The 27,037-nt window shown below is 36.1% G+C and overlaps 2 protein-coding genes across 2 annotated transcripts; both read left to right on the forward strand.

The window, feature by feature from the left end:
* Positions 1-773: 773 nt before the first annotated feature.
* LOC145136131 (CLIP-associated protein-like) lies at positions 774-8,286 on the forward strand. Its single transcript, XM_079070324.1, has 21 exons — positions 774-1,307; positions 1,630-1,785; positions 1,875-1,937; positions 2,170-2,238; positions 2,326-2,482; positions 2,583-2,744; positions 2,842-2,939; positions 3,026-3,100; positions 3,170-3,238; positions 3,330-3,415; positions 3,494-3,611; positions 3,705-3,803; positions 3,908-4,241; positions 4,331-5,919; positions 5,997-6,098; positions 6,820-6,924; positions 7,017-7,091; positions 7,236-7,304; positions 7,394-7,462; positions 7,562-7,663; positions 7,893-8,286. Exons 1-21 carry the CDS (start codon positions 975-977, stop codon positions 8,043-8,045), a joined length of 4,083 nt encoding a protein of 1,360 aa, XP_078926450.1. The 5' UTR covers positions 774-974; the 3' UTR covers positions 8,046-8,286.
* A 5,840-nt stretch (positions 8,287-14,126) lies between these two features.
* Positions 14,127-18,668, forward strand: LOC145137079 (chaperonin CPN60-2, mitochondrial). Its single transcript, XM_079071225.1, has 18 exons — positions 14,127-14,356; positions 14,455-14,479; positions 14,580-14,711; positions 15,241-15,400; positions 15,496-15,671; positions 15,775-15,870; positions 16,011-16,115; positions 16,223-16,309; positions 16,397-16,486; positions 16,588-16,668; positions 16,785-16,853; positions 16,958-17,035; positions 17,113-17,208; positions 17,300-17,399; positions 17,506-17,609; positions 17,716-17,821; positions 18,157-18,235; positions 18,329-18,668. The coding sequence occupies exons 1-18, from the start codon at positions 14,319-14,321 to the stop codon at positions 18,435-18,437; spliced, it is 1,731 nt and encodes a 576-aa protein (XP_078927351.1). The 5' UTR covers positions 14,127-14,318; the 3' UTR covers positions 18,438-18,668.
* The last annotated feature ends 8,369 nt before the right edge of the window (positions 18,669-27,037 follow it).

The following is a 27,037-nucleotide window of genomic DNA, read 5'->3' on the forward strand; positions in this document are numbered from 1 at the left end:
CCTACATCACTTGCCTTCTCCATTTCCACCTTCGTCTGCCTTCAACTAATGTAATAAGGATTTTCGTCCTCCATCAATGATTAGCAAAAAAGCTTGAAATCGACACACATACACCTATAAATCTATGCAAAAACTCTTGAAATTGACACCCACACTAAATTAGGAAAGACAAAAAACAAGGTTTGTGGTGACTCTATTGGAATGGAGGTAGACACATGTGGTGGTTGTGTAGGTGTTTGCTATTTTTATTTTGCAAACCTTAGCTTTGATATGTAAACTCTGGCTCTGGCCACGACTCTGTTTAGTAAACCATAGCTTCGACGGATGGCGACATAAATACTACTTGTTGCTTGGTTTCGTTGTCTAGATCTGACTATGGGAGGGAGGTGGTGGTGGAATTGAACTAAGAAGGGGGAAGAGGTGGTAGAAGGGGGTCTTATATAGAGACGTACAAAAACTTTTTGGACCAAAACCATAAAATTTTACCAACCATATGACCATTTTGTAATTTTGTAAAATTAAAGTTAAACAAAAAGCAAATTATAGCGATGATCCAAATTGAAAAAAAAAAAACTAAAAGACCAAACACATACGAAGTATTACAATTCGTGTAATTTCAATTACTATATAATTAATCAAACTAAAAAATTATTAAGATAGAGCTTAACGAGTTCGAACTCTAATTACTTCGTTAATTGCTAGATAAGATTATCAAATAATGTGGGCCACTTGATAGAAAATTGGGAAAGTGTCGTTGGGAAGTTGCTGCTAGCTGTACCATAATACTACAAAACGCATATGTCAGTCACACCGGTAAAATACTCCGACTATTACATCCGCTCCGTCAATCTTACAACCGCCAACTGTCAACATCACACCAACCACCGTTTCCGGCTGCTCAGCCACCGCCATATCCAGGGACAAATTCGTGACAGATCTGATCAGATCAGTGGCTGTAGTTCAACTTCCGCGAAATGGAGGAGGCGCTAGAAATGGCACGTGCCAAGGATACGAAAGAGAGAATGGCCGGAGTAGAAAGGCTACTCGAACTTCTAGAAGCATCGAGGAAGAGCCTATCGTCGTCGGAGGTCACGTCTCTCGTCGATTGTTGCGTGGATCTCTTGAAAGACAATAATTTTAGGGTTTCACAAGGCGGGTTACAGGCTCTCGATTCCGCTGCGGTTCTATCTGGTGATCACTTTAAGCTTCATTTGAATACTTTAGTTCCTGCAACCGTTGAGCGCCTTGGTGATGGGAAACAACCCGTTCGCGATGCTTCTCGACGCCTATTGATCACTCTCATGCAGGTACTGTGCCGGCGTCTGTAAATTTGCTGTCAATTTCGAGTCAGCATTGACCGTTTCTTATCGAAATTTGAATCTTTATGGAAGTTTATGTTATTCCCTATTTGAAAACGAAATGCATTTTCACATTCTCTTGTTCGTTGATGGTGGGTGCATTCGAATTGCCTTCTCTCTATGTGATCTTGCAGTTTCTACTTTATTTCTTTGAGTGATTTTACGATTGCTGGTAGATGCTATCTTACATTTAAAATAATTTTTTGAAGAAAAAAAGCAAGGGAAAATTACATCAGGTAAGCTTACTAGTCTGTCTCTACTGGTGGTGCAGGTTTCTTCTCCAACCCTCATTGTAGAGAGAGCTGGATCCAATGCTTGGACTCACAAAAGTTGGAGAGTTCGAGAGGAGTTTGCAAAAACTGTTACAACTGCGATTAATCTTTTTGCATCTACAGAACTACCACTTCAACGTGCCATTCTGCCTCCTGTATGTCATTTGCAAGTGTTTTATAAATCCTATGTTATGTTACTGGAAATAGTAATACTTACTGTGTCCACCTGTCTTCAAATGATCAGATATTACAGATGCTATATGACCCTAATCCAGCAGTCCGAGAAGCTGCTATTTTATGTATAGAGGTTAGTAAGGGGTATGGTCTAACTGTTTATGCAATATTTTCTATCCAAGGCAGATTCTCATGAGGTTTTATATGATGAAGTTTACATTTGATGCACCATCTTTCTTCTTAGTTAATGTCCTGAAACTTCTTGGTAATCCAGTTTCCAACCTAGGGCTTTGCTTGTATCGTAATAGTCTAATCCTTTTTTGACTGATTATTAATATTATTTCCTTTTATCTCTGTGGCTGCAGGAGATGTATGCTCAAATTGGGTCTCAGTTTCGTGAAGAACTTCATCGGCATCAGCTTCCATCATCAATGGTGATTATGTTACTACTAGCATGCTATGCCATTCAATTTTCAGCTCTTTAGCTTAATTTCCTTCTCTGTCTTGAATTTAATCCTTAGGTAAAAGATATAAATGCCAGACTAGAGAGAATTGAACCAAAGCATCATCCTTCAAATGGACGTCACGCTCCTGCTGATGCAAAACTCTCTAATCATAATCCCAAAAGAAGCAGCCCAAAGGCCAAAAGCTCCTCTCGCGAAGTTTCTCTTTTTTCAGGTTACGTTTATTTTGTCCTTGAACATATTAGATATTCTCTATGTCTCTTTTTGACTTCTGTTTCATTTATATCAGTAGTATTGATGTATCTACATTACAGGTGAAAGTGATGTCAATGAAAAGCCAGTAGACCCAATCAAAGTGTACTCAGAGAAGGAGCTGATTCGGGAATTTGAGAAGATTTCTTCAATTCTTGTTCCCGAAAAAGATTGGTCCATCCGCATTGGTGCCATGCAAAGGATAGAGGGCCTTATCATTGGAGGTATGTATATTGTATAATTTAATTTCTTATATGATTTTGTACAACTCTTTGTGGTAAATAATAGACTATTTATCTCACATACCTTGTATCACATCAGGTGCGATTGATTATTCATGTTTTCGTGGACTTCTAAAGCAGCTTGTTGGTCCCTTAAGCACACAGTTAGCTGATAGAAGATCTAGCATAGTTAAACAGGTATCCAAACTCTTTCATATGTCTGAAAACTTTAAAAAGAAATTTTCAAGTTCTTAATAGTTTATGCATTTTACTACTTTTGCTAGGCTTGCCACTTATTAAACTTTTTATCCAAAGAGCTGCTGGGAGATTTTGAGGCATGTGCAGAGATGTTCATCCCTGTGAGTAAAAAATTTATATTGATATCCTAACATGCCAAATGTTTTACTGACCCTTAAGTTTACTATTAGGTCCTTTTCAAGCTTGTTGTGATAACAGTACTTGTAATCGCAGAGTCAGCAGATAACTGCATAAAAACGGTAATTTTAGTTTTAGTTGTTTTGATTTATTTCGTATCTTTTTTTTTTTTTCAAATATAATTTGTTAAAATTTTCAATTTTCTGTTTACAGATGTTGCGTAACTGCAAGGTTTCCCGTGTACTACCTCGTGTTGCTGACACTGCAAAACATGACCGGAGCTCAATACTACGTGCCAGGTTTGAATTTATTATTTTAATTATAGTTTCAGACAGTTTCATATTACATTCATTACAACCTCTTTTAAATATCTGCAGATGCTGTGAGTATGCTTTGTTGATATTGGAATATTGGGCTGATGCCCCTGAGATACAACGTTCAGCAGATCTTTATGAAGACCTTATCAAATGTTGTGTTGGTGATGCAATGAGCGAGGTATGAAAGAAATGAAATGCTTTTATTATTATTTTTTTGATATACTCTTATCATTATTATTACAATATAGTGATTAACTTGTAATGACAACAGGTGAGAGCAACTGCTAGAGCTTGCTACAGAATGTTCTCCAGAACATGGCCTGATCGTTCCCGTCGGCTGTTTTCACTATTTGATCCTGTTATTCAAAGGGTTCGTGGTTTTAAATTTGAAAACATTTTTTTTTTAATTCTTGTACTTTTCTGGATTATTATACAAAAAATTGTTGTTCTAACTAGATATTATTGTTTGCATAGATAATAAACGATGAAGATGGAGGTATGCACAGGAGGCAAGCTTCACCCTTGCTTCGTGACAGAAATCCACAAGTGTCACTTAACACCCACATTTCCACTCCTTCAAATCCACCTGGATATGGAACTTCAGCCATAGTTGCCATGGATAGAAACACAACCTTACCTTCTTCTGTAACCTCTCTCTCCTCCGGACTTTTATCATCACAAAATAAGGGTGGTACAGAGCGTAGTCTGGAAAGCATGTTGCATTCAAGTAAAGAGAAGGTTACAGCCATTGAGACCATGCTTAAAGGTTTGGATTTCGACAGAGCAAAATCTTCGAGTCTTGATCTTGGTATAAGTTTTAAATCATTCTTTGAGTATAAAAAGTTCTTTTTTATATAATTTTAAATGACTAAAATTCTTTTGTTACTCCTAGCGCAGGAGTGGACACACCTTCATCTCGTGATCCACCATTCCCTCTTGCTGTTCCTGCTTCCAGTAATCTCCATAGCATCTCTAGAAGTAGCAATCATGATGGGGGCTTGGCTTTATCAGACATCATGTCACAAATTCAGGCTTCAAGAGACACTTCCAAACACTCAAACGAGACTTTCTCATCTCATTCATCCTACACAGCTAGAAGAGTTGAAAAACATCCAGAAAGTAACTCTTTTGAAGATCACAATGACATTAGGGTTGCCAGGAGGTCTGTAAACAGACAATACTTAGACACACCACATAGAGATACACATTCACATTCACATCATGTTCCTAATTTTCAAAGGCCACTTTCAAGAAAAAACGTATCAGGACGAATGTCTGCAAACAGACGCAGGAGCTTTGATGATAGCCACTTATCCTCTACAGACACGCCTACCTTTACAGAAGGACCATCTTCTCTCAATGATGCTTTAACCGATGGGCTGAGTTCTAATTCAGATTGGCATGCCAGAGTTGCTGCTTTTAGTTACTTACACTCTTTATTACAACAAGGCCCTCGAGGAATTCAAGAAGTCATACAGAGTTTTGAGAAAGTCATGAAAATGTTCTTCCAACATTTAGATGACCCTCATCATAAAATCGCACAAGCAGCTCTCACAACACTTTCAGATCTCATCCCAGCTTGTCGAAAACCTTTTGAAAGTTACATGGAGCGAATTTTACCACATGTTTTTTCTCGATTAATTGATCCAAAAGAATCAGTGAGGCAACCTTGCTCTTCAACTTTAGAAATTGTTGGGAAAATCTACAGTGTGGATTCTCTTTTGCCAGCTTTGCTTCGTTCTTTAGATGAACAACGATCACCCAAAGCAAAACTTGCTGTAATCGAGTTTTCTGTTACTTCATTTAATAAAAATGTGCCAAACCCTGAAGGCTATGGTAACAGTGGGATTCTGAAGTTATGGCTTGCTAAACTGACGCCATTGGTTCATGATAAAAATACAAAACTGAAGGAGGCAGCTATAACATGTATCATATCCGTGTACTCTTGTTTTGATTCGACTTCTGTTTTGAATTATATTCTTAGTTTATCGGTTGAAGAACAGAATTCTTTGAGGCGTGCACTTAAGCAACTTACACCTCGTATAGAAGTGGACTTGATGAACTATAGGAAAGATAGACATCGTTCTATATCCTCTTATGATCCTTATGATGTTGTTGGGACTTCTTCAGAAGATGGGTATATTGGGGTATCGAAGAAGATTCCCATGTTTGGAAGGTATTCTAGTGGCTCTGTTGATAGTGATGGTGGTAGGAAATGGACTTCTGTACAAAGTGATGATCACCTGTATCAGGACATTCATACTTCAAATGGAGTTAATGCCACAAGTGATAAAGTAAGATCCTGGAATACTCGATCAGAAGTTTTGGAGGGCAACCCAAGTATGGAGGTTTCTTCAGTTCCTTGTATAAATCATGATGATGAGAAGACTGCAGCAGAATTGGAATTCAGTCTTTTGAAACTCACAGAATTGAAGAGTGACTTTTCTGCAGATAGTGGACCAAGCATTCCTCAAATCCTTAATCAGGTGAGTTCAAGTTGTTTAAAGGGAACAATATCTAATGCATAATAATCTCATGTTCTTGTGTTTTCCCCTTACTTTAGATCTGTAATGGAAATGATGAGTATTCTGCTGCAAGCAAGTGCTCGGCACTTCAGCAATTAGTTGATGCCTCTTTGGTCAATGATTCATCCATATGGACTAAGGTATGCGTGTCTTCTTCTTTTCATGTTTATATCAATTGTATATTTACTGATATCTATAGCATTACTGAAACTTAAGAACTACTTTAACCTTGTGGAAAAATTAGCCGAATTAAAACAAAATTTATCCATTTAACCCATCATTTTCTTTTCTTTTTTTTTTCATTATCAAAATCAGTCCCATTCTTGATTTTGTTCTAGCCAGTGTGCCCATTTTAACATTCCATGACAAGAATAAAAAATCACTCAAAATACATTTTTGAACTGGAGAAAATTTGAAAACCTTTTAACTATTGTTAAAAAAAATTCCAATTTGACGGTTAAAACCGTTACTTTTGACTTGGCAATTAAAAAATATGTAACACCTAGATGAAATAAGTTAAATAATATATTATTTAACAGTTTATTGTTATCAGAATAACTTTGGAAAAATATTAGTAGTAGAATTAAAAATGGAAATTGTAGAAATTAATTTTGCATAATTATGTCTGTATTCTGTAAGATGCTATTAAAATGTATATCCTATGATGAACAATGTGATTCTTAGATTTGATAGTTGATGTTTTGATGTAAAATGTGTACTTGCGTATTTCTGTTATTTGATATGCTGTCATTTTATAGTTAAACTTGATGGTAAATATGAAATTATAATTGAGACTGTTGATCAAAAGTAGCAAATATTGGGTTGTGATTTTAATTACATATTGTGTGGTGTTATTTGTAGTATTTCAATCAAATATTGACGGCTGTAGTTGAGGTTTTGGATGACTCTGATTCATCTGTCCGGGAACTTGCTCTTTCATTAGTAGTTGAAATGCTAAAAAATCAGGTTTATTACTTTTATTTTTTTATGCTCATTGTTTCAGTTTCACAATCATATATCTTACATTATGATATCATATGTGATGCTGTTTTCAACAGAAAGAGGCGATGGAGGATTCTGTTGAGATTGTAGTTGAAAAATTACTACACGTCACCAAGGACTCAAACCCAAAAGTGAGTTTTTGTTTTTGTTTTAATCAGGTCGATTTAGTTATTGGATTTTAAAAAATAGTGGTATCTCCATTCTCAAAAGTAGATAGATATTATTAAAAAAATTTCTTGTTATATCTTATGTATGATCGTGCGTTGTAAATGCAGGTGGCAATTGAAGCAGAGCATTGCTTGAGTATTGTTATGTCTGAATATGATTCTTTTAGATGTTTAAGTGTAAGTTATTCCATTTCATACCTTGTGTTCATTTTGGTGATTTAGTATGTGTCTTTTTTTTCTAATGATCTAATAATCTACCTTTGTAGGTTATAGTCCCGGTGTTGGTTACTGAAGATGAAAAAACGCTTGTTAATTGTATAAATTGTTTGACAAAGGTACTTTACTTTCTCTCTCAATGATTATCATGGGATTGGGTGGAGGTGATGCACTAATATAAATATAATATAATGCATGGTGGATTTTCTACTTTTCAGGTTGTGGGTAGGCTCTCCCATGATGATTTAATGGCTCAATTACCATCGTTTTTGCCTGCGCTTTTTGACGCGTTCAGTAACCAAAGTGCTGATGTTCGCAAGGTCAGCCTTCTGAATATAATTACTTTTCACAAATTTTATTTATATTTATAAATATATATTTTGTTTTATCATCGTAACAAAAAAGGGAGGATGGAATCAAATTCCTTCCACCCTCCCTTAGTTAGGAAAGGTCAAACACACACACAATGGAATGGAATCTGGGATTCCAATTCCATGAGAATCCGCTAGTAAGGAACTGGAACTGATTGTAATTGGTTTGTGCATGCAGACGGTGGTGTTTTGCCTGGTGGACATCTACATAATGCTTGGAAAAGCGTTCTTGCCATATTTAGAAGGTCTCAACAGCACACAGTTGCGATTAGTTACCATATACGCTAACCGTATTTCACAAGCCAGGACAGGTACTCCCATTCAGGGCTAAACACAAACACAAAATTTTTTAATTTTTTTTTTCAGAAATGGAGAGAGAGTGTGTGTGTGTGTGTGCAGTGTGTTCTTCTTGTTCATTCATTTGTATATTTGTAAGTTTGGGCTGGCATCATTTTAGTTTTTTTTTGGCTGTGTGAGTGTTTGGAGGGTTGGTATTATTATATTGTATGTGTTCTTTTAATTTTGTTGTGTCCATAACAGTAATAATATAATGAAATTATGTCATCAATGTATGTATGGGTGTTTTTTCGTTATTCAAACTTGAAATCACATTATTTTAAGGTGTTCTTTCAAGTTAAAACAAACATATTAACATAAAGTATGTATACAGTTCCTGTTTGGTTTGGGACATAGTTAGTTGGTTCTAAACATGTTTAGAGTGGTTCGACTTTTGGGTCCATTACCTTTTATCTTCCAGTTCCAGCTGTGGTTTGTTTTGCTTTGGTTTTGGATGAACCTTTTTAGTGCTTCATGTTCATGCATGATAAATCAAAAATGCTTCATGTACTAAGACTAGAGGACCAAGCCCAAAGTGTTTGAATGTGCCTAAACTCCTGAAGAATAATGGATGAAAGTTATTGCCATTGTGAGTTGAACTTGAAGGGTCTTGCCACCCTTTACCTTTACCTTCAGTGATACCTGTCAAACATTTTGCTTGATCATCAAGATTGCATCTGACATTGTCGGACACTTGGCTATCTTGTTGGAGGCAAGATGATGAACCTACTGTGATTTTGTTCAATGACATGTGTTAGTTACCATATATGATATATCCTTTCAAATGTGACTTAGTTGGTGATTTCATAATATAAAATCGGCCTAAAGACATGGATGAGATGAAACATGTCATAATATCTTGATCTTAGGCATCTTGTGGAAGATCTACGAAATGTTACCATGCAATGGATAAAACAGTTGCCCACCTAAATAATTGTAACATGTAGATTGTGGACTATTATGGATTGTATGTTTTAGCAAAATATCAGTTTGAAAACGCTAATTGATTTATTGGAAAATTTATTATTTATAGATGGGTCCTGATTCTTCTACTTAATGCTTTTATCATTCCATTGAAAAAATAATGTATCGACAATTATGCCCTTGATCTTAATCTGTAAATATTTAAAAGATGGAAATATCTTTTTTGTTTCCAAACGAACCCACGGGGAAGCAAACGGTGTTCCCCTCCTTCCTCCTTTGATGTTAGTACCTATGCATACTTTTAACGATGGACATGGTAGCTTAAGCTCGAGCATTTGCAAACCTCCATTGCGATAACCGATTGTTCATAAATTTTGAATAATGTCGATCTGCTTCTTCCGACAACGGCACTTTCTTTTGCCTAAAGTACTGCTGAGTCCCTCACCGTTGGTTCTGCCACTTGGACTCGGCAACTTTGGCGGCACCGTCCTCGTTGAAATAGGCGCAACTCGCCCTGGCGACAAAGCCCATACGAAAAGAGATGTTGGTTTTTTTCGTGGCAAAAATAGAACAAACGTTTTGTCTCCATGGCCACCTCGACGTTTGCAACCTTCTTTTTACCGACCGAATTAATCTTCATTAGATTCGGAAGGTTAACCATAATATTATTTACTTCCATCTCCTTATAATTTCTACTTTTCGAAGTGGATCTTGAGCGCGATTTGGACGATTTGGAGATGGTGTTTGATTTGCTGGATAATGTAGTGGTGAACGACATAGATGTGGCTGAATTTTCGCTTATGCAACTTTATCAGATTGGGGTAGTTGTTTTCTGACCGGTGATGGGTGGTGATGGCCACTGCGACGAGGACAATGAATCATACCTATCTATTCAATTTTAACAAAATCAGACATAAAAACCAAGTTTAACAGGATCATACATCACACATGGTTAAAAATTCAAATCAGACATCGATGATGAATTTAAGTTCACTTACCATTTGAGAGTGGGGGGAAGAAGCATCGGTTATAGAAGCGACACGGACGAAGGTTTCGTCATACGCGTTTAAAAAAAATATATTTTTCTCTCTTGAGTATTTATAAATTAAAATCAAGGGTATAATTGTCAATATATTATTTGTCCGGTGGAAGTATTAAAACCATCATCGGAAGAATGAGGACCCTTTAAAGATAGTTGCAATCTAAAGGACAAACAAAAATTAAGCACTTTCCTTTGACCAAATTCATTATTTAAAGATAGTCTTTGAATAGTGGACCAAATTGTTAAATTTGAGTAGACCATTTTCAAAGAGACATGTTAAACGAAATCATCAAGCTATATTGTATAACAAGCTTAAAATATATTTTAGAGTTGCATTAGATGTTTTGCCTTGAATATTATCAAACATAAAAGACCATAATTGTTTAACAGACATGAAAGGTTTATGAATACACATTAAAATCTTAAGGCAAAACTTATGGAAAAGTTCAACATGCATGATCCTTAAGTCAAGATGTCACTAGATCGAACAATTGAAACATAATGTCCTCATTTGATAGAACCAACAGATTGAATAGAAAGGAGTATTAGAAAGGGTGTGCACATGAAAGATTCAGTTGGCTAAGAGTTTCATTTGACCTATCGACATAGACATAGGAAGCAATGTCAAGGTTACATGTACATGTAACTCATTTTCTTTTGTTTATTTATTATATATATATATATATATATATATATATATTTGATAACTTATTTTTCTTTTCTTCAAATTAATAGTACATGAAAAGAGTTCCATTGCCTACTTGGCCGCCATGCATACCTACTTGGCCACCATACATACCATTATCATCACATGATGAAAAAAAGAAATTGTCATCAAATCTCATATGGTACGACTGAAGATTTGGAGGAGTGGTGTAAATGGTAAGAACTATCCACGTCACTTTTTTCATATCTCATGTCATCTTGCCATATGTAAATGAGTGGTGCACTCTGACAAGAAAAAGAAGAAAATAGATAATATGGAAGAAAGAGAAATTTGAACTTTCCATCTTGCCATGCCATAGTAGTGGGGCGGTATATGCCACGCCACCTAGGAGACACCTCCTCCTTGTCATGCTTATGCCACCCCACTTCCCCAAGCCTAAAAAGACAAAGTGAAAAAGTCGTTATAGATAACAAAAATAACTATGATGATTTTTAAAAAATATGTATTTGTAACGTCTGGTTCCTGGTGTGTATTTAAACTTATAAATTAATTAACTTCATAGAGCAACTCGACGAGTTGATAGCTCCAGAATCGTCGAGTAGAGATATTAAGGGGCCGTGTATTTTAAGAAACCTACTTGACGAGTTGGGAGGCCTCAACTCGACGAGTAGGCTGGCAGATATGAAACCCTAATTTCCGGGGTTTGCACCCTATTTAAACACGTTAAACCCTTCATGTTGGCCTCATTTCCAGCCTCCACTGTCCTAACCCTAAATCTCGAAACCCTAAAGCTATTTTGAGTGTTCTTGGTGGGTGTGGAAGCTACTGGAAGAAAGAAGAGTCTGGAGACTCGAGAAAGAGCATATAGATCCAGAATCCTTGCCTCATCCACGTCATTTTTTTGGTATAAAGCTTGAACCTTGCCTTGTAGTTGATTAGATCTTCTTTTAGGGTTATTTTGCTTGCTTTTGGTCCAAATGATATGATTTTTGGGAGTTGGATGTCCCAAATGGAGAATACTTCAGATCTAGGGTCTTGAGGGGTTTTCATGGCATAAAGATGTCAACTTTATGGCCATGGGAGTCCCATGCAACCTTTAGACCATCATTTTGGCCTTTTGGAGCTTCTTATGGTCGTGCATGAAGAGAAAGCTGGAAATTTGCATGATCTACTAGTCCCTAGAGTCTAGATTTAAGACCTCATGGTATATCTTGTAGTTTTTGTGGTTTTTGGATTAAGACTTTGGCCTTTTGGGTTAGGGTTTGAGCTTAATCTCTTTGGAAAGATATTAGTGGGTAAAGTTGGAAACTTTACCCTTCAAGAGGCATTTCTAGTCGAGATCTGAAGTATAGGGTTTAGATCTGAAGAATAATGGCTTAATGACTTAAGAAGGGATTGACAGACTGAAGAACTCGACGAGTTCATGGAGGAACTCGACGAGTTGATATGAAGTGTCCCGATTCTGTTGAAAAGGAAGAACTCGACAAGTTTGGGGAAAACTCGATGAGTTGGATCGCGAAATCACGAATTTGTTATTCATGGAAACTCGGCGAGTTGAGTCAACTCGGGACGTTGACTTTGACTTTGACCTTGACATTGATGTTGACTTTGACTTTGACTCGGACTATGACCATAGTTGACCCTAAGGGGTTATGAGTATGAATTTGCATCTAAGGGGTTGTTCTGTTTAGAGGTTTGAGTAGAGCTGATTCCGGAGCAGAGACGTTTCAGCTAGCATCCGACATTTGAGGTGAGTTTCCTCCTGTTTGAATGGGTCGAAGGCACCAATGCCGACCCGTATTTATGATTGTATGTTTTCCAGACTAAGGTTCGATGCCAGGCGGTGCCCGATGAATGTTTATAGGTTTTCCGGACTAAGGTCCGATGCCGGGTAGAGCCCGATGTATGTATGATATGTAGGTTTCCGGACTACGGTTCGATACCGGGTGATACCCGATGAGTATGTGCATGTTTGGTTATACTTGTTGTCTGTGTGATACTTGTATGCGCCTGGGTAGGGAGGTGAGTGTGGGCGGGGTCACGTATCTTATCACCAGCTGAGTGTGGACGGGGTTCCACATCTCATCATTAGTAGAGTAGGGGTGGGGCCCATGATAGGCGATGCCTTAAGACTGGAACATATAGTACTATGTATGATTCTTTCTGTGCTAGCATGAATATATGATATTATTTGTATGTGTATAGCGGGCGAGGCCCAGTGACAGGCGCAACCTGGGATGAACAGATATGTATGCCGAGCGGGGCTTGATGTCAGGCGGGGCCTGATGCCAGGCGGGGCCTGATGCCAGACAAAGCCTGATGCCGGTCGGGGCCCGAGGTCGGGCGAGGGCCCAATTTATGTGATTATGTGTATGGTATGTGATAGTTTGGGGAAGCTCACTAAACTTTGTGCTTACGGTTTTCACTTTTGGTTTCAGGTACTTCTGGTAGCAAATGGAAGAGCTCGGGATGACTGCATTGCACACACCATGATATTTAACTTGAGATGTTTACTCTGATGTTTTTGATTTGGAAACTCTGATGATGATGTTTTGAGATACTTTGACTTATGTTTTGATACATTGTTTTGATAACTATGATTTTATTTAATAAATAAAAAATAAAATTTTGGGACCATATTTTACGAATGTTACAATATTACTTGTTTAATGTTGACATAAAACCCGTCGATGGAATGTTTTCTAAGCATTTTTATTTGTCTAAACATGAAACAATGATTTTTTTGTGAAAATGATTACCTCATAAAATTATTTTTATAATAAAGACACTTGATTCAACTATAAACAATGACTTTTTTTATTTTTATTTTTTATAAAAATGTTACAACTCGTTTTATGCCATCATAAATCCAATTGTTATAATAAGTAAAATTTTTAAGTAAAACTATTTTAACAAAAAACAACTTTTAAAAATACAATGGTTTAATAAATAAAAAAAAACACTATAATACAAAAAAATTGAAAACTCCATTACTATATTTCTCGTTGGCTCTAACTTAAGAGCATTGGTATGGGCCGGTGTTATAACGCCATCTTACATGCCACATCAACCTTAACACCACCATAACACCATGTAAGAAATGGTGTTCCAATGTTATAACTTGTTAAGAGGTAGAAAAAGGTAGAGAGAGAAAGAGAGAATGAAAAAGAAAAATGATTTTGATTGGTTCTTATTCCTGTTTCAATAAGTTGTGACGAGCACGAGAAGTGCCATAACGAGAAGAAACGAGAAGGGGGGACGGTGTTCCCCCGTCACGACGGCGTTTTCGTGTGCCACATCATCCGGTTGCTTCTCGTTGTTGGCCCATACCGCATCGTCTAACAGTAGAAGTGAAGAAGGGCCCAAAAACTTATGCACTGGGCCAGGTCCAGTACAGTTGACGTGTCCAATACTCCGATCCTGAAGCCAAATCCGAGACAAGAAGATAGACGCCATCTAATTCGAGTCGTCGAGTTTCCGTAGAACCCTAAACCCTAAAACGAATCTGGATTTCTTCTGGATCCTTCTCTTCCTCTGCTATTTTAATATCTCTCTCTACTCTCTACTCTGTCTCTAGTCTCTACCCATTTCACATTCCGCCCTTTCTCTTCTGAATACTCTCCTCCGCCGCCGCCATGTTTCGTCTAGCAGCCAATCTCGCCACGAAATCAAGGTCAGTTTCATTCTAACGTTTGATCTCGGAATTATGTGCTACAGCAAGAAACTTATCCATTGATTTAACTTTGTTGTTGTTTGTTCTTCCATTTTCAGGATTGCCAGAAACAATGCGCAGCAGGTATACGCTGTATATTATAGTATATGTAGCTCATTAATGATCTCGTGATCTTTTGTAAGATCGGTTAAGGCTTAAAATTCTACTGTGTGTTGTGATTCAGGTTAGCTCGAGTTTAAGCTGGAGCCGCAACTACGCTGCGAAAGACATTAGATTTGGAGTAGAAGCGAGAGCTTTGATGCTTAGAGGTGTTGAAGAGCTTGCCGATGCCGTCAAAGTCACAATGGGTCCTAAGGTCTTTCTAATCACCGTTTTCTGTTTGCGATGATTGTATTTTGTATTTTTATGGTCATTGACAATGTCTAAAATAGACTGCACCATTGAAATGCCTGATTCTTAAGTACTAAAGCTTTACTTATTAAGCTCGATTACTATATCTAGCCATTAAACGTTTGGATCTTTTGCATATCCCGTGCGGAAATGACAACACCTATACGAACTCGATAGTGTCCTTTTAGATGGTATACACTTTAACTGCAATCTTACTACTTGTGTTCTTTGTGGATCCAAACTGTCTATCATAAACAAGCTATTGGATTGTGCCATATGTTGAGATGAGAATGATATTTGGTACACATAGCTTCCCTTCTTTTATATTGTGATTCCTGCATTTGCAGTCTGCATGGTCTATCTAGTTTCGCTATAAAAACAGTATGAAGATTGAAGTTATGTTGTACTTTTTATTGGTTATTGTATCTTTGTAGGATCGAAATAATGCACTGCTGCAGATACAGTAGCTAACTCTGATTGTTGATCTTTTAAAGGGACGTAATGTTGTCATTGAACAAAGTTATGGTGCTCCCAAGGTGACAAAGGACGGTGTCACTGTGGCAAAGAGTATTGAGTTTAAAGACAGGGTGAAAAATGTGGGTGCTAGCCTTGTCAAGCAGGTTGCTAATGCCACCAACGATGCTGCTGGTGATGGTGAGTTTTCTTTTTGTTTTTTCACTCTTTTGGAGGGATTTTTTTCTTGACACACATGAATTATGATCTAAATCTTTGGTGTAACAATGTTTTAGGTACTACCTGCGCAACAGTTCTTACACGTGCAATTTATTCAGAAGGCTGCAAGTCAGTTGCAGCTGGAATGAATGCCATGGATCTTAGACGTGGGATCACCATGGCTGTTGATTCAGTTGTCACGAACTTGAAGAGCAGAGCTAGGATGATCAGTACATCTGAAGAAATAGCACAGGTTTGTTCCATTTACTGCAGGAAATCATAGCTATAAGTTTCTCAATCAGCCTACTAGTACTAACTCTTTAGTTGATATCTTTTTGATATGACCTATTAAAAAGGTTGGGACAATATCAGCAAATGGAGAAAGGGAGATTGGTGAACTTATTGCCAAGGCTATGGAGAAAGTTGGCAAAGAAGGTGTCATCACCATTTCTGTAAGTACCTCATAAAATTCTTCACAGAAGTTATCTGACCAGTGCGATTGAATAAAATATTATTTATATATTTCTTAGAATACCAGTTTGTAATGTTTTCTATCTGTAATTGTTTTGAATGTAATGTGGATTGGTTGCAGGATGGCAAAACACTTTACAATGAATTGGAAGTGGTTGAGGGAATGAAGTTGGATAGAGGCTATATATCACCTTACTTCATCACCAACACAAAGAATCAAAAATGTGTAAGCATTAATATTCTTCTAACTGCATTTATTATTTACAGATTGCTTCTCGTGTTACCAATGAGTTGTCATATATCTAATTATTGACAATCTCTCTGTTTTTACAGGAATTAGATGACCCTTTGATTTTAATACATGAGAAAAAAATCTCCAGCTTAAACGCCATAGTCAAAGTTCTAGAATTGGCTTTGAAGGTAACGAATTTAGTTAATAGCTTATAGTAAAAATGCTTGCTTGTGTCTTCTGATTCACACATTTACCACAACTTATTTGCATTTCAGAATCAAAGATCACTGCTGATTGTTGCTGAAGATATTGAGAGTGAGGCATTAGCCACTCTCATTCTTAACAAACTCCGTGCTGGTATCAAGGTATCATTTTTTATAATCGTTTTATACAATTATTTCATCAAATGTTTGTTTATTTGTTGTTTTATAATTCTTCCATTCTAATAGTGCATATTGTTGTGTAGGTCTGTGCCATTAAAGCCCCTGGTTTTGGAGAGAACCGAAAGTCAAACTTGCAGGATCTTGCAACTCTGACTGGAGGAGAGGTGGGTCACTTTTTTTTTTTTTTTTTTTTTTTTTTTTTTTTTGCATATTTTCAACTACTTTGTTGTGTATACATTTTGATTTGAAATTTGTTTCTGTTTCCATAAATTTGTTGTAGGTCATAACCGATGAACTTGGCATGAATCTTGATAAAATGGCACCAGAAATGCTAGGGACTTGCAAAAGGGTAAGCACTTTGTTTTTCCTACAACTACAACAACTCTAGCTTGCACAAATGGAAATATGCAATATATGGTAATAATGTTTGGAACATTTCATATATACATTTAGGTTACAATATCAAAGGATGACACAGTTATTCTTGATGGGGCTGGCGACAAAAAAGGAATTGAAGAAAGATGTGAACAGGTTAATTACAGTAGCTTGTTGTATATTTAATTTATGTACCTGAACTTCCTAACATGTATGATTTTGTGTTTTTACAGTTGAGGTCATCGATTGAATTGAGCACTTCTGATTATGATAAGGAGAAACTCCAAGAGAGATTAGCAAAACTTTCTGGTGGTGTTGCTGTTTTGAAGGTTTGATTCTTATTTTTGTTTTATTTCTAAATAATTTTGCTATGTAAATGAAGCTGAAGTTGGTGATTGGTATATTTTTGTGATTGGTCAGATTGGAGGAGCGAGTGAAGCTGAAGTTGGTGAGAAGAAGGATAGAGTTACTGATGCTCTAAATGCTACAAAGGCTGCAGTTGAAGAAGGAATTGTGCCAGGTAGATTAAATCATGTCCACACATGCTATTTACAATTCAAGCACTATTTTACAGTATTTATTTTTAATTGTGATAATAATATCAAAAAATATATAATATAATATAGGTGGTGGTGTTGCTCTTCTATATGCTTCAAAGGAGCTTGATAATCTTGTTACAGCTAATTTTGATCAGAAGATTGGTGTTCAAATAATTCAAAATGCTCTCAAGGTAATTCCCCCTTTCTTCCTAATAAAAAACAGCTAGCAGTGTAGTTTTATTGTATATCTGTTTTTGTTGCTGATATTTTTATTGTTTATTGGTTGTGTATGTGAAGGCACCGGTGTACACAATTGCTGCGAATGCAGGAGTAGAGGGTGCTGTTGTTGTTGGGAAACTATTGGAGCAAGATAACCCCGACCTTGGATATGATGCTGCTAAAGGTTCTCTTTTTCTCTTTCTCTTTGTTAAAAAAAAAAAAAAAAAAAAAATAGCAAGCAATGTAATTGTAAATGTAGTTTGATTTGATTTGTTTATTATACATAGCTTTCTGTTACAGCATTGTACTTTGAAAAACTCAACCTAGTTATAGCGATGCTATTGGAATACCAATACAAAGCATTTTTCACTGCTATGGTTGGGTAGATTTTTCAAAGTACGATTGATGTTCTTTCAAACAATAAATGTAAAACACATATAAATGAAATGGAAGTAGGTTGGAAATTATTTTTTTGTTTTGTTATTAATTTTTTTTTTTTGTTTGCAAATAAATTAATAGGTCAATATGTAGACATGGTTAAGGAAGGAATCATTGACCCCCTGAAGGTGATCAGGACGGCTTTAGTGGATGCTGCAAGGTAATATGACCTTTTTACCCTTCCTAATTTATTTTATTTTTTCACATGGAAATGGAAATGGAATCTGAATCTGTTGGGTATTGGGCTTTGCAGTGTGTCCTCTTTATTGACTACAACAGAAGCTGTGATTGTTGAACTTCCAAGGGATGAGAAGGAGGCTCCGGCTATGGGCCCAGGCATGGGGGGCATGGGTGACTATTGAAGGAAAACGGGGTAAAATTTATAATATATGGTGAAGCATTTATCAAACTGTACAAGTAAATGAATTCAATTAGATCACTGATTTGAGCGAGGGAGCCATTAGAGTTGAGTTTTGTTTATTACGGATTTGCTGCCAGCTTAGTTATAATACATTTTGTAATCATTTTTGATGAGAATGCTTCGGAACTGATCATCATTTTTCCTCTAATAAACAAACAAACAATCTTGTACATCTCCTATTCCTATTTGTTTCTTCAAAACCAAAATAAAATCAGATATCATATAAATTCTAATTCAAGTCCGTCATAGTTGTCTATGATCCGGATCATACCCTTATTATAAACATGTTATTGAACAAACCATATATACGGTTTTAAAAAATTAGAGGGTTTTAATTGAAGTGGAATAAATTTGATATAGGCTTTTTTTGTTATTGGTGATTGGTTTATGTCTTTTTTTGATCATCTCTTAAGTATTAGAGAGGGAAACATGGTTAAGCAGAGTTGAGGCGTGTGCATGATTGATTGATTGGCAAATGGGTGGGGTGAGAGGCAGGAGGAAGAAGGTAGGATAATAAATAAATAAACAAATAAATAAATAGATGAGACTCGTCCAATCATGTAAGCAAATCATTTATATCATTTATGTCATGTGTTGCATCATAATAAATTGGATCATAGGGTCATATCATATTATCACCCAATTCAATCCAGATTCAACTCACTCAAATCATATATTTAATCACAATGATAACATAACATCATTAAAATGGGCCTCACACTTATGACTTAAAGGTAGCTTGCTTGTAGAAACTCAATTTCAATGACTTTGTAATTTGCACATCACAAAATAAAATGCACACTATATCTATCGCCTACAACAACAGTCTCTAAAATCTAAATAAAATAAAATAAAATATTGCATATGATATGAAGTTGATAACATAAGAATGTGTATATGACCTAACTCCTTCAACTTTTATTTTTGGTGGGGTTGTGGGGAAACAAATTTCTAAAAGGTTCGACCTGGGGCTGGGCACATGCAGAGGATTCGATCTCCATATATTGCTGTCTATCTCTAAATTTATTATTTATTTATTATATCCACTTCCGACATCTGCTTAATGAATGCAATTCAAAATCTCTTTTACACAAAAAAGTTTGTTGCCAAATAAGTAATTACAAAAGTTCCGTTGTCCTTGGTTTTTTCTTTGCCAGAGAAGACACACCTAAAATAAATGTAATCTACTTTTTTATATTTATTTTTTAAAGATATATATATATTAGAAGGAACGTTTAAAGGTCTTTATTAATCGAACGAGAGTCTCCTTGATCGAAATTATTCCTTATTTGATTATAAAGTTACAACATATACTCATAAATATTCTTCTTAAAAATATGTTTCTTGAAACAGAGTTAACTGAAAGTATGTTAATCTTTATATATTGTTCTTCATTTTGTTTTATGAAGTTCAATGATATCTTCTTTGAACCTTTAAGTAACAATTGGTACCTCGCCTTTTGTAACATGGTTTTAGATTATTTAAAATGGTTATTACCAATAAAACACCTTACATTTTACCTATTTGAAATTAAATATCTTCCTACATTTTCTTCCTACTTATCTTTCTATCCATTTCTATCCATGTGAAATGATAATAATTGTCATATTTGAATAATATTATTATTATTGTTATATACTTACAATCATTTCAAATGGATAGAAAAATAAGTAGGAAGATACATGGCCTTTAGTATAATACATACCCACTAATTAATCCAACAACACTTGGTCTTGATGTCCTTAAGTGCATACAGAGTTGACCAATGTTTATCATTATCTTCCTAAAAATTCAACAAAACTATGCAACGACACTTATACCTTTTAGGATTAGATTGTAATGCATAAAATATCACTAGCCTAACTATTAAATTATTTTTTTATGTTATCAATATGTTATTTTAACACGTTATTTTGCTTCAACATGTTATCACCTTTTAACAAAAAGGATTTTGCTTAGATAAAAATTGTTATTATTTGGAAAAATATTAGTAGAAACATTTGTTTTGATTATAAAGTCTTATGTATTTCTTCAACAATGAGATAATTTGATAAAAAAAAAAACGTGTTAAAAGTTATTAGATAATAACATGTTGAAGCAAAAAAACATGTTAAAGTTTTATTAATATATTGGTAAATTTTATAAAAGCAGAATTATGAAATCCGTTTCATACTTATAGTGTTATACAACTGTTTTTCCTTTTGATAACTTTTACCACCATTAACAAGTTTTTATGTCAATATATTGTTTTAACATGTTTTTTTTTTGCTTCAACATGTTATCATCTTATAGTTTTTAACATATTCATTATTTATTATTATTTTTATCAAATTATCTAATCGTTAAATAAATACAAAAAAGACTTTTTAATCAAAATAAATATCTTTTAATCTTTTTCTAAGTAATAACTTTTTCTTATCCAAACAAACTATATTTTTACCCTATATAAAAGTTATAAGGTAACATATTGATAATCAAAAGACACATTAAAGGAATACATTAATAACTTAAAAAATACGTTTAAAAACTGGTATAAGGGTCGACGGTATCGTCGAAATAGTCCTGGGAACGGGGCATTAGGAACTGAGAGCACAACTCCATGTGTTTTAGGAAAGAAGAGAGAAAGATTTTCGGGTAAAATATTATGAACTTTCTGTCTCCTTTTTCTTTTTCTTTGCATCTTATACTTTGTGTTTCTTTATTTGTTACATGGGTTTAGGGATGATCGGGAATGGAAAGATGAGAATTTTCATGTTTTTAATGATCGGAGGAAATATTAAAAAGACATGAAAAAAACTTATGTCGCATAAGTTATGTGACAAATATGTGGTTTTTGGGAAGATAGGGAAGGGAGTCACGGATATCCATCATTCCCTTCTCTTTCCTCAAGTCGCATCAGTTTTTTTCTCTATTCCCATTCCATCTCTTATATCTTTAAACCCATTAAAATAGTCATTTTTCACATCTCTCCCATCCCACCTTTTGGTACAAATAATAATGCATAAAGTACAAGATGAAAAAAAATAGCTCGGGAAGCACAACTCGAAGCGGGCTCAAAAGCCTTGGTACCGGGACACAGATGGTACTTCCCATCCCTCAACTATTCCCAAGCTGATAGCGATACCATCCACAAACCATTATATATCATTATATCTAAATAAGCCAAAAAAAAACATCATGTCATTCTTAGAAAACATATGTTGAATCAAAACGTAACAATTAAGATTACGATTTTAATCGGAATTTTTTTTTTCTAATCACAATCAACCATTTCATTTACGCTGTTACAAAAGGTAAGATACAATTGTAACTAAAAGGTGGAAATGACATATCATTAAACTTTAGAAAACAACACAAAAACGATGAAAATATTTTTGATATCAGAGAAATGCAAAAATGTCTTTGTAGTTTGCTGTTTAATCTCTATCATTGGAGGCTAAAAAATCTAGAAATTTTCATAAAAATAGTTATTTTTTGAAGGTTTGCTTTGGTCTATTATTTTGACACCCTCTGTGACGTTAAGTAATTGTTGAATTACTATTTCACCTGCTCTACCAACCTACCTCATCCCTTAAGCTTTAGTCTTTGAACACCGCCAATCCAACACCATTCCCTCCTATGTAACAACACCACCGGGCACCGGCATCCCCTACCACCGACCTCCCCCTCCCACCGCCTACCTTAACCGGAACCCCAAGAGGTACCCTCGATCTCAGTTGTATGTTTCATCGAGGATAAAAAAAGGATTAAACCCATCCCATGGCTCAGAACTCAGAAATAAAAAGAGAAGTAACGGTCTCAATCCCCACCGTTGATCTCCTTCACGTGATTTCTGGACAAAAAAGTAAATAAGCTTATCCTTATCTATCTCTCTATCTCTCTTAATTTCACTCCACCTGCAATAATAGCTAACGACCATCAAAGGTGGCAGCAGCCAGCACCGGTGGGCAGTGAGCAGTGACCACCAATCTCTCCTCAACCATATATAGGTCCCCTCAATCGCCACCATCATCCACCGAAGCATGCAATATATATATATATATATATATATATATATATATATATTCGAATTGATTTAAAAGGCATCTAATGTTATTTTCCAGCTTTCTAGGGAATAATATAGAGTTTATCGGGTTTAAAATGTCCTTTTCAAGTTTTTAAAAGGGTAAACCCGTTACCCCTTGACTTTAATGAAATCCATCAATGTCTTCTCTCCATTTTCCTTCATCTCTCCCTGAAAAATCATTCTCCTTACCTGCGATTCATTCAGCTACCATCTCACCACCCGCTTGAATCAAAAGCTAGATTGCACAAAAAGTCATTCTCCTTACCTTCTTTGTGGGTAATTGAGGTGATCAAGAAACACAACGCCTTCGAGACAATTTTCTTCTTTCCAACATCAACAACCCACCCTCCATCTTCTTCATAATCACCGTTTTTTCATGGCTGCTAATAGTCATTGGAGTTCTTTACTTGCTTTACTTCCTGTGGTATTCGTTGGTAGTCAAACCCCTGTTCCTGAACCCCAAGAACACCCATGGACCTCTTTGAGAACTTTTATCGAACACTTGGTGTGCGATGCTACAAACTCCACCTCAACACAAAACTTCTTTGTTGAAGGACCCGATTTTCGATTCAAATCACCAAAACAAATACAACTCGATAAAATCAGTATGAATTAGACCTTAATTGTTACCTGATTCGAGATCAAAAAAATCTCGTGAAATACGCACCCAAAAACAGTTTTGTTTTGAATTACTGTAGAAGTCTCGACTAATTATCCACTGTGAAGTTACAAAACTGATACACCATTCTTAAATCTGCACCCTGTATATGTGCTTATTGTAAAGATGCACAGAAGAATAGTACTGGAATTAGAACGTGTGTATACATCAGTTATTAAAAATAAAAATTTAATATCAATATTTAAATATTAAATATTTTATAAAATAACATTTTTACATAACATAATATAATCTTTTGAAATATTTATAAAAAAATCAAATATTCTTTAGTATTTATAAGACTTTATTATCAAATTAATTGAATGATTATTTTTCCTTATAAAACTGGTTAGAAATTTATGAAATTTTATTTTAAAAAAATGAAAATTTCCAAAAAATGACAAGTGGAAAATAATAATTCTAAAACTTCCACAAAATTACGAAAAAAACCTTTATTTGAGAGGATTTGTCCCATATTTTACATTAACGGTCCCTAGACATATGTGTATATGTCTACTTTAAACCTAGAGTTTTAGTTTTAAGCAACATCTTGCCACGTCAACTTTTGAGCACAAATTTCAAATTTCAAGTACTTCTCTAGCGTATAAAACCGGTTATATCATGTATCGGCGACAAGAAAACATGTCAAACAACCACTTGCTTTTTTATAATGCCAGATGGTTTTTGGTACTGTAGCATAACAAAGTTTGACGAACATTTTTAGTCACTTAAGTATTTTTTGTGCGCAATTGGTCAATAGACTTACAAAATCCGTTTCAGTTACATCATTTTTAGCTAAGCAACCTGATGAATCAGTATATTTGTTAACCTGAAAATTAAAAAATAACATAAAAACAATTTGTCAATATTCCACGTAAGAAACTCATTTTAGCACATATCGTTAACTAGAAATCAAGAACAAAAATAATCTCCCACCATCTACCGTGACCATCCACCACAAATTTTTGAGACTATATACAGTTTCGGAACCAATGGAGATTTTCAAGGACACTGACCTTTACAATCTTGAACACTGAATATGCAAACATCGATTCTAAACCTGCAAAGTTCGATTCCAGAAACCCTTCATGTCCGAAAGACCCTACAAATTCGTTTGCATCAGGTGGACCCAGGAAAACAAAGATCTATAAACATGGATTCTTAATCTGAAAGCGTCGATCGTTGATATCTCATACCAGAATCTTCAGAGATTGGATGTGATTCAGAAATCATTCACATGGTTTTTTTCCTAGGTATTTCAGATAGGGCTACAAAATATTCTATTTTGAGGGAACAAGCTGACTGGAAGTATCTATGATGCATTTATTTCCCCTGTTTATATCTCTTCAAGTTCTTGACATCCCATCTGAAATTGTTGAATATATCTAAGAATGAACTGATTGGGGAAATCCCAGAAACTACCGGAAAGCATTCTCAATAAATAGGAAGGGCACCATTGTCATCGCCTTCATCCTCCATCGCCTTGACCACCATCGCTATTTCAATTCCTTGCTCTGTTCATTAACAACCCTTCATTCCAACACCACATCTGATATCTATCATCACCATCTTCACCCTCAATCATCGCATTAGCCACACAACTACTGTAATAAAAAAACACAACAAGAGGGAGAAGATGGAATGAAACAACGTAAATTTCCAAAACAATTTTTCATTTTTAAAGCATACTCTTATTCATAAGATAATGTCAAACATAATGTGTCCAATGTTATCATAACAAAAACATATCCCAGAATCTCAAAACATAAACTCCATGAGTGTGTACGGATCATGCCGGCGCCTTCCCGCGATCATCGCTAGTACCTGAAACACATAACACAACAACTGTAAGCATAAATGCTTAGTGATTTCCCCAAAATACCACATACAACACATACGCCACTCGAGGCTACAGTACGAACCTCCGGTCGATGTGTCTCAGCGGGACCCTCCAGTCCCGTAGCTCATTGGACCCTTCGGTCCGGTCTATACAACACATAACATGCATATATCACATAACACAAAATCTCATACATACACATAGCACACAAGACCCTCCGGTCTACACATAGATACCACTCTAGGTAATGTATAGTGAGAAGACTCACCTCGGGTGATGATCAACCCTTATAACCGCTGCTGCTCCGCCCCGACCACTAACTCTGTGCCAACCCATAATTATCTCAATTAGAAACTCATCCCAAACTCTCACTCATTGGTCTAAAGGTAGACCACCTACCGGTCCATCAATGCCTTAAACCTATTGGGCCCACCAAGACCCAATAATAAATGGGTTTCCCAAAGCCCAACCTCAACCTTCAAGACAAGCCCAACACAAGGGCCCAACACAAGACCCTACAAATTCGTTTGCATCAGGTGGACCCAGGAAAACAAAGATCTATAAACATGGATTCTTAATCTGAAAGCGTCGATCGTTGATATCTCATACCAGAATCTTCAGAGATTGGATGTGATTCAGAAATCATTCACATGGTTTTTTTCCTAGGTATTTCAGATAGGGCTACAAAATATTCTATTTTGAGGGAACAAGCTGACTGGAAGTATCTATGATGCATTTATTTCCCCTGTTTATATCTCTTCAAGTTCTTGACATCCCATCTGAAATTGTTGAATATATCCAAGAATGAACTGATTGGGGAAATCCCAGAAACTACCGGAAAGCATTCTCAATAAATAGGAAGGGCACCATTGTCATCGCCTTCATCCTCCATCGCCTTGACCACCATCGCTATTTCAATTCCTTGCTCTGTTCATTAACAACCCTTCATTCCAACACCACATCTGATATCTATCATCACCATCTTCACCCTCAATCATCGCATTAGCCACACAACTACTGTAATAAAAAAACACAACAAGAGGGAGAAGATGGAATGAAACAACGTAAATTTCCAAAACAATTTTTCATTTTTAAAGCATACTCTTATTCATAAGATAATGTCAAACATAATGTGTCCAATGTTATCATAACAAAAACATATCCCAGAATCTCAAAACATAAACTCCATGAGTGTGTACGGATCATGCCGGCGCCTTCCCGCGATCATCGCTAGTACCTGAAACACATAACACAACAACTGTAAGCATAAATGCTTAGTGATTTCCCCAAAATACCACATACAACACATACGCCACTCGAGGCTACAGTACGAACCTCCGGTCGATGTGTCTCAGCGGGACCCTCCAGTCCCGTAGCTCATTGGACCCTTCGGTCCGGTCTGTATCGTTGGACCCTTCGGTCCGGTCTATACAACACATAACATGCATATATCACATAACACAAAATCTCATACATACACATAGCACACAAGACCCTCCGGTCTACACATAGATACCACTCTAGGTAATGTATAGTGAGAAGACTCACCTCGGGTGATGATCAACCCTTATAACCGCTGCTGCTCCGCCCCGACCACTAACTCTGTGCCAACCCATAATTATCTCAATTAGAAACTCATCCCAAACTCTCACTCATTGGTCTAAAGGTAGACCACCTACCGGTCCATCAATGCCTTAAACCTATTGGGCCCACCAAGACCCAATAATAAATGGGTTTCCCAAAGCCCAACCTCAACCTTCAAGACAAGCCCAACACAAGGGCCCAAGGAATAATTATATACTTTCTCTGCTCATGGAATCAAATACGCAGGCCCAAGGATTCAGGCCCAACACTTAAGGCCCAACAATGAAGTCTAGTCCAAAAGTCCACAGAGAGGTTACGCGGGGTGTACCTCCTTGGTACGCTCAGCGTACCCAAGCGCGCCTGAAACTGATCGGGGACCTCAACCCAGTACGC

This window comes from Lactuca virosa, chromosome 9, assembly GCF_052849685.1.
Source record: "Lactuca virosa cultivar CGN04683 chromosome 9, Lactuca_virosa_CGN04683_v6, whole genome shotgun sequence".
NCBI classification, from domain to species: domain Eukaryota; kingdom Viridiplantae; phylum Streptophyta; class Magnoliopsida; order Asterales; family Asteraceae; genus Lactuca; species Lactuca virosa.